Source organism: Tetrao urogallus, assembly GCF_951394365.1.
Source record: "Tetrao urogallus genome assembly, chromosome: 24".
Lineage (NCBI taxonomy): Eukaryota > Metazoa > Chordata > Aves > Galliformes > Phasianidae > Tetrao > Tetrao urogallus.
In genome coordinates, this window is record NC_136837.1 from 1,226,658 (window position 1) to 1,235,253 (window position 8,596).

Genomic DNA, 8,596 nt, shown 5'->3' on the forward strand with positions numbered 1-8,596 from the left:
CGAAGCGCGCCCCGCCGCCCCGGGGTCGCCCCACTGCCGCCGCCGCCGCCGCCTCAGCGCCGCATGGGGGCGAGGGGGGAGCGCGGGCACGGCGGGGGGCGGGGGGGAGGGGGCGCGGGCGACGCCAGGCGCTAACGGCACTGCGCATGCGCCGCTCCGCCCCGGCGCACGCGCTTGTGACGTCACCGCGCCGGCGTTTCCCCGCGCTCCGCACGGCGCTGTTCTGATGCGGAAGGGGAACCGCAAGGGCGAGCGGGGAGTGGATGCAAATGAGAGCGTGGCGTACGGCTGGCGTGACGCGAGGGCGCAGCGCAGCCAATGAGAGCGGTAGAAAGGAAGGCGATTTGCATAACCCCCCCCAGCCGCACGTTCCCATATATGGAGGCGACGCGGGAGGCGAGCCGCGTGTTTATGTATGCAAATCAGTCACGTGCGGACGGGACCGTGTGACGTCACCGGGAGCTGCGGGGCGGCGCAAGGGCTGCTGGGACGGCGGGGCGGCTGTGCGCCTTCGGGCCTGGAATTTTCCTCAAAATGCTGTTTTTTGCCTGAATTCCCCTCAAAGTGTCGCTTTTTGCTAAAGTTTCCCATTTTATGGTGGCAGTTCCGCGCGCTGAGCCCTGACCTCAGCGTCTCACATGGGAAACCTAAGTGATGTCTCAAACATAGGCCCTGACCACCCTTCAGCACTGACAGGGCGAGCACAGGCCATTATGCCTTCATTTCTGACTCTGTTTAAGACATGCTGGGCTTTAACATAAGCGTGCTAAGCTACAAAAGGCGTTCTAAACACAGGCCCAGCTGAGGGCTTTGTAGTGCTGTGCAGGGCGGCTTTGTTCTGACAGTGCCACCCTTGTGTTGGGGTGCGTGGGTAGAAATGAGTAGCGACTGTACAGGGGGGTGAGGGTCAGTGTGGAGACTGCACAGAAAAACAAACAGTGGGATTACAAGCAAAATGAATAGAGCATATCGTCTTGCATTGCTCGTTCTTTGCTGTAAGACTTAGTAAGTAGTGCTGCCCCTGTCCCTGCAGCCCCAGCAAGCAGGGTCGCGCTGTCACTGCCTGTGTTGTATGCTGGATCTTGTGATCTGTGATGCTGATACAGACTGCGGTGGCAGGGCTGTGTCCACGTGGCCGTGCCAAGCACCTGCCTACCTCCATGGTGTCTGGAAAGCCCTGGGTTCAACCACAGGATCATAGCATGGCTCTGTGATTGAAGGCTCTGTGATGGCTTTGCGGAAAAAAGGGGCCTTAAATCACAGATGGCTCTGTGATGGAAAGGAGTTTAAATACCATTCAGCCCCAACTCCCCTGCTATGGTCTGAGTGCTCCCCACCGGATATCCAGTGCTCCATCCGGCTTGGTCTTTAGCAACCCCAGGGATGGGGCACTCACAGCTTCTCTAGGCACAGTGCCAGGACCGCACCACAGCCTGGGAACCTCACTCGTGGTACTGGCACGGCTCCTAGGGCTGTGGACACAGCCCCAAGTTGCCAGAGCCCAAGGGGTACTGGGACGCTGCTCTCAGCCATTGAGTTTGGGTTTGGGTAGTGCTGCGTTGAGATGGGGTTGGACCCTACGGTCCTTCCCAGCTCGGGTCATCTCATGATCCTGTGGTTTAGTGATTCAAGCACAAATGTGGATACGGGCAGAGCCGGGGAGCCCGCTGCTCCGAGCGCTGAAGAAACGCAAAGCAGCCGCGCTGCTTCATTTGTCCCTCTCGCGCCACCGTCGAGAGCGCGCCGAGCATCCTGTGGGCTCGCCGGGGTCACGTGACGGAAGGAGCTGCCGTGTCGCCGTCTGATTGCGTCACTTCCTGGCGGCGGCGCGCGGGGAGCACCATGCCCAAGTGAGCGCGGCCGCGGGCAGGAACGCGGGACGGCTTCGGAAGGGGCTGTGGGCTTCTGGGGTCTGTTAGGGCTCGAAGCCGCCTGGTTCGGCAGCGGGGGCGTTAGGGGCTCGCGTTGGTTCCGCTCTCTGGCAGCTTGGGAAGATGGAGGGTGGGTCCCGGTGGTGCAGAGCGCTGAGAGCCGCTGTGCTGCGGCTGTGGAGGGCTGTGCTGTAACAGCCACAGCGTGAGATGCCGTCGCTAACGGGTCCTTTTCCCCCGCCAGGTTTTACTGTGACTATTGTGACACGTACCTCACCCATGATTCGGTGAGTACCGAGCCTTCATCTTTGGTTCTGACTGTATCAAAGTGAAACTTGCACGGAGTAAAAGCAAGTTATTTGAAATGCTGAGGTGTTCTGCTTGCTTGTCATAGCAGAAAGAAAGAAAGAGGAGGAATAGGTGTGCCAGAAATACTCAACAACCCTTATATTAGTAGGAGGCAGCTGGCTTAGCATTAGCATGCTTTGTGCTCAAACTTGAGTCTTAATCGTGGTAGTTATATATATAAGTTATATATAAGGGTTGTGCGGCACCTTTCCTCTCCCTGCACACAAAAACCAATCTGTTCTGTGCTTGCAAAGGAGATAGCTGTATCAAAGTTCCTAGAAATTGTAGTGTTACGTGGTGTTTTGTGAGCTTTAGGTTTATGTGATCTTTCTCAGCCCTCCGTGAGAAAAACTCACTGCAGTGGCCGAAAGCACAAAGAAAATGTGAAAGACTACTATCAGAAATGGATGGAGGAACAAGCTCAGAGCCTGATTGATAAAACAAGTAAGACGAATCCTTTTGTGATCTTGGTGTGCTTTGCTTTTGCTTCTGTCTTTAAGTGCTTTCCTTCCTTTTTTCCTGTGCTGATTCAACATAACTTCCCTGGTTATTCTGTGAAACACAAATGAAAATGTGACTTAGAATCTGAACTCATCCCAGCGTGATCTTTGCGTGACAGATGGAGCCCTGTGTGATGGGCCCTGCAGCAGTTAAAGTTTTAGTGTTGCTGAGGTGGTTGTGGTTACACCCACCTTTATCACTGCTCATAACGTACGAGCTGCCATAGCACACAGCTATGCCTGTGGTCAGGGATTTAGACTTTCTATCTCAGGCTGCTGAGTTGTAAACTAACACCCTTAGGGTCAAGTTTTTTTGATAGTGAAAATGTCCTTGGTTGTTTTTGTTTTCCTCCCTCACTGCTGTAGGCTTCAGTAAAGTTTCCTTTGTCAGTGTTGGGGATTCTTCTCCTCTAAGCTGTCTCCCTAATACGAATTCTTTTCAGTCTGAATGGCATAAATAGAAGTGCCAAATTCACCTTAATGGCAACTTTCTTCTTTAGATGCTTCCAGCTGTCGCATCTTTGGCCTTCTTTTTGATCAACTCCAGTCTCTTGAGTTTCTTCTTTTCCCTTTCACACTAGATATTTTCCGTGCTTTTTGTCACCTGCCTTTTCTCAAGATAACATGGATTAATCTAATGATCCTAGGTGAAAAGTTACAGCTGCAAATCATGTGACATATTTTCTCTGCTATCTACTACAGTAGGTGTGTGAAATTCATCACGGAGCTCTCTAGTCTCAGCTGGAGTAATTACTGTAATAACTGTCTTCAGGAATATCAGGTGCTTCCATCTTGACAAGCAGTGTAAACCAGGGATTTGTTCCAGAGTAAGAACAAATGAGTTGCACCACGACGCTAAGTATATTCTGAGTGCTGGCCGTGGGAAGGAGCGTTGAGGCAGGAGCTTCCTCTGCTTAGTAACTGTTTTTTCTTCTGGGATTCTTTCTCTTTTTTTTTCTTTTTTTTTTCCCCCCCAATGTAGCGGCTGCATTTCAGCAAGGGAAAATTCCACCGACCCCATTCTCAGCACCACCTCCTGGAGGAGCCATGATCCCACCGCCTCCCAGCATCCGTAAGTCCCTGCTTTTGGGCTGTAATGGCAGACCTCTTTAGCAGCGTTCTGTGTTTCCTGGGCTTGCCAAGAAAAGTCCTCTTAGCTTGGGATCGAGCAAGGAAGCGTTGAGCTCGTGAATATTGGAATGTAAGGGAATGCACTGCAAGATCTTCGGGTTGTTGTGCCTTAGTAATGCTGAGCGCACCAAGAGAATCGTGTGCTCCCTCATTACTTGATAGCTGCTGTGCAGATAACCTCGTGAAAACTTCCAGCACAGTGGGGTTTTTCTATAATAACGTAAGATTGATAACCTTGTTTTGCCCTGTGACTGGCAAACGTTTGAGATCCCTTTGTGCAGAGCCTGGCTGTGGCAGTTACTTGCATTAAATATGCAAAGTTGGAAATAATAGCTGGGCTATTCTTTGCTTCTCTATCTGGCACCTGAAGTCAAAGCTGAAACTGAAAACAAAGGCAGGCAGTTGTAAAACAGTGAAAGTTATTGGAATTGCTGACGTTTCCTGTGAAGGTTAATAACTGTTTGAAATGGCACATTGCTGAGGAGAGCACCTAACTGATCTGTGTGTGTCCAGCTGGCCCCCCGCGGCCTGGCATGATGCCGGCCCCCCACATGGGTGGACCACCAATGATGCCAATGATGGGCCCACCCCCGCCAGGAATGATGCCAGTTGGACCTGGTAAGTGGGAAAATAATTCTCTGTGATTAGCAGTCGCCAGCCTGTTCTGTTCTGTCCTTTACTGCTCGTCGAAAGCGCTTACGAGTCCTGCTGGAATTATTGCTGTGGTAAATGGCAGGTCTTCTACCTCTAGTCTTACAGCACAGCCTTTAATTATTTAGCAGCTTTATGATTGCAGCGCTCTCATCTTTGCACTAGAGATGCTCTTCAGCAGTAGGTGAAGCTTATTGTTTAAAATGTCCTGCAGTAATGTGTTCCAGAGAAGCAATTTACCTCAATAAGGTAAACTGAAATGTTTTGTTCTGCTTATTGGCATTTGAAGGATTCTCAGAGGACGTTTTGCTGACTCAGTTACTGGAGCAAATCTAAGGGAATACACACATGCACACCAAAAGCAGTGAAGTGAAGTGCACCTGCAGGTGCTGCAATTCTGGTAGATAATGCTCTGTGACATGGGCAGCACAGTGGCTGCTGGGCAATGAATGGAGGGCTGCAATGAATGGAGGGTTGCACTGAAGGCACTGTCTCTCTGCTTTTTGGTAAAGCACCTGATGTCCTTTGGCAGTGCTGTTCCCCAGCTGTAAGAAGCACACCAGGCCTTATGCAAACACCCTTAACTGGAGGACTTTGCAGCACTTTATTCCAACTGAACTTTCCAATTCAGTGATGGAGCTGGCATCTCTTAGGAGTAGCTGAAATAATTTTGTCAGTCAATATTGCAAAGCCAGAAACGTAACTCAGAAATGTGATTCTTCCTCTACTAATTTCTAATATCCTTCAGGGAAACGTAACCCATCCCCCTGTGTTCTGGATTCAGATGACACACTTAAAAATGAAAGCTGTCTGGGGAGGAAACCTGCACGTTCCCAGCAGCTGCTGATCCTGAGAGCTTTCCTCTGATGTCTTCTCTTTCCTCTCATAGCTCCAGGGATGAGGCCCCCGATGGGAGGACACATGCCAATGATGCCAGGGCCCCCAATGATGAGGCCACCCTCGAGGCCCATGATGGTGCCAACCCGGCCGGGGATGACCCGTCCCGACAGATAAAGACATGGAGCCCTCTGGTTCTTTTCATGTTGTGCTCTTCCATGTGCTAAAATGCCGTAGTCCTACGTCCCAAGGGTTTTATATGAAAGCAGGGTGTAGATGAGATCTGCTCTTATTTCAGATTGCAGGCTGTTTGCCTTAGATGCGCACTGGAGTGATGCTTTTGTAACTGGTCTGGTTTTTTGTTTGTTTCCCTGTTGAAATAAAGCATTGAAGCTGGTTTATGTATGGAACACCTGAAGCCTGCTGTGATTTTCTGCCTGGCAGGACGTCTCTCTTCGCTGCACCCTCTCCACTTGTGCTGCACTTGGCTTTTTAAGGTTTCTTTTTTCCTTGAGTCGACTTCCACATCACACCCCTAGAGAGAGGAACGACTGCTTTCTTTAACTAGAAATTCTTGCTTCAAAGCAAGCAGGCATGGTTTTAATTTACAAAAGTGATGTCAAAAAGGTCTGCAGTCATCTCTCTAACTGGGGAAACTAACGTTAATCAGTGTTAATTCCTAACGAAGCAGGATGAGTTTAATAAAATCTTGATTCCATATTGTGAGAAGCAAAGAGATGCTGTTAGAAGCTCACTGCTTGCAGTGAGGGATTGAAGTCATCGCTTTGCCACTCACAAGTGTGTTTTTAATTTGCTGTTTGTGTGTCACGTGTCATCAAATTATCAGAGCTGTGGAGGCAGCAGTGGTGATGCCCACTTTTCTTCTTCAGGGAAGGAATGTGGGGTTAAAGACAATTACCAAAGCCCTTCTGTTGGTGCAGAGGGCTTTGTGGTTTTCATGTGCTTAATGCAAGCATACAGTTCTAACTGAATCCAAAGAATTTATTCTGTTTGCATAACCGCCTGCTCTGTGCACGATGGTTGTCATCTGTTTATACAGGTGGAATTTTCCAACTCATTCTTGGCATATTTGTATCTAACATGAAAGAGTGGGAGTTATCTTGCAGGGAAGTGTTTGGTCAGCACTTCTGCAAGGGCTCCTTTTCTGAGTTGAATCATTGATACGAGGTGGTATTTTAGGAAGGCATTTTTCATGCCTTCAAGTCTACAAAGCACGTGGGGTGGCTGCATGCTATCAGATTAAAGCAACGTATGCAGCCAAGTACAAAGCACGTGGCTTCCTTGGTGAAGGACTGACTGATCAGTTTAATGCTCCAGTGCCTTATTTGAAGAACAACACAAGCATTTATGAAGGATTTCTTTGTTCTTCACAGCCTTGGAAGCAAAGCACTCCCTTGTAGCACAGTATGAAATCCCCCAGCATGTGAAATGTAACTTGCTGTCCAAGGAGCAATGCAGCATAAATGAAGGAGCACAGAAACTGCTCTAAGATTATTATTATTTTTTTAATTCCAGCAATTGTTTTATGCTGAATGCTTTTAGGACTCAGCACTGCTTCTCAAAGGCTGGCTTTGGCTGTCCTGAGGTAGCTCATACAGAACGAGGTGTGAAGCTGCTCAGGGATTTTCCCTGCACCTCCAGCACTGTGAGCAATTAGTGCTAATAAAGGCAGAGCTGAGAGCTGCCTGAAGCTCTGCGACAGTGCTGGGTGCTCCTGGCTCTGCCCTGCTCCTGTCAGTGCTGGCTGATAATGGCTGGCTGAGCTGGAGCTGCTGGACCCCATAAGGAGCTTCCCTTGTGCTGCTGGGTGCCACAGGCTTGGATGGGTGTCTGCTGGGTCCAGAACTGGCTGGATGCTGGGTCTGGAGAGTTTTGGATGGAGTTAAATCCAGCTGGTGCCTAGTCAGCAGTGGTGTTCCTTGGGGTGAGCATTGGGGCCTGTTCTGTTCGATATTTTATTGATGATCAGGATGAGGGAACGGAGTGCATCACAGAATCACAGAATGGCCCAGGTTGGAAGGGACCTCAAGGATCACAAAGCTCCAACCCCCTGCCACACGCAGGGCCACCAACCTCCACACTTCATAGCAGCCCAGGCTGCCCAGGGCCCCATCCAACCTGGCCTTGAACACCTCCAGGGATGGACGGGGCATCCACAGCCTCTCTGGGCAGCTGTTCCAGCACCTCACCACTCATAGCACAGAACTTCCCCCTGACATCCAACCTCAATCTTCCCTCCCTCAACTTCAAACCATTTCCCCTCGTCCTGCTGTTATCTCCCCTTTCAAAGAGTTGACTCCCCTCCTGTTTGTAGGCTCCCTTTAGGTACTGCAGGCTGCAATGAGGTCACCCCGCAGCCTTCTTTTCTCCATGCTGAACAAGCCCAGCTCCTTCAGCCTGTCCTTGTAGGGAGGTGCTGCAGCCCCCTGATCATCTCTGTGGCTCCTCTGGACCCTCTCCAACAGCTCTCTGTCTTTCTTGTACTGGGGGCTCCAGACCTGGACACAGCACTGCAGGTGGGGCCTCACAAGAGCAGAGCAGAGGGGGACGATCACCTCCCTGTCCCTGCTGGCCACCCCTCTGCTGATGGAGTCCAGGATCCCATTTGCTTTCTGAGCTGTAATCACACACTGCTGGCTCATATTCAGTTTTTCATCCATCAGGACCCCCAGGTCCTTCTCTGCAGGGCTGCTCTCAAGGACTGCTCCTTCCAGTCTGTACAAATGCCTGGGATTCCTATGGCCCAAGTGCCAAACCCTGCACTTTGCTGTGTTGAAGCTCATCAGGTTCACCCAGGCCCACCTTTTGAGCCTGCTGAGGTCCCTCTGCATGGCATCCCTTCTTTATGCCATATCGACCGCCCCACTCAGCTTCGTGTGGTCAGCAGACTTGCTGAGGGTGCGCTGCATTCCATCATCGCTGTCATGGATGAAGGTGTTACAGAGCACCAGGACGGAGCCCTGGGGGATGCCCTCATTACCAGCCTCCACCTGGACACAGGCACCCTCTGGAAGTCTGCAGATGGCACCGAGCTGGGAGGAAGCGCTGATGTGCCTGGGGGGGAGGAAGGCCCTGCAGAGGGACCTGGACAGACTGCACTGCTGGGCTGAGGCCAAAGGGGTGCGAGTGCCACGTCCTGCGCTTCGGTGAGAGCAGCTCTGTGCAGAGCTGCGTTGGGGCAGTGACTGGAAAGCTGTGTGGAGGAGGGTTTGGAGGTGTCAGCTGACAGCCTGGGCA

General features: G+C 51.1%; 1 protein-coding gene across 1 annotated transcript; it reads left to right on the forward strand.

The window, feature by feature from the left end:
* Positions 1–1,842: 1,842 nt before the first annotated feature.
* Positions 1,843–5,717, forward strand: SNRPC (small nuclear ribonucleoprotein polypeptide C; the record flags this gene model as incomplete). The annotated part of the gene is made up of 6 exons (XM_079546440.1): positions 1,843–1,850; positions 2,116–2,158; positions 2,555–2,663; positions 3,702–3,791; positions 4,364–4,468; positions 5,391–5,717. 6 exons carry the CDS (start codon positions 1,843–1,845, stop codon positions 5,513–5,515), a joined length of 480 nt encoding a protein of 159 aa, XP_079402566.1. The 3' UTR covers positions 5,516–5,717.
* Between the last annotated feature and the right edge of the window lie 2,879 nt (positions 5,718–8,596).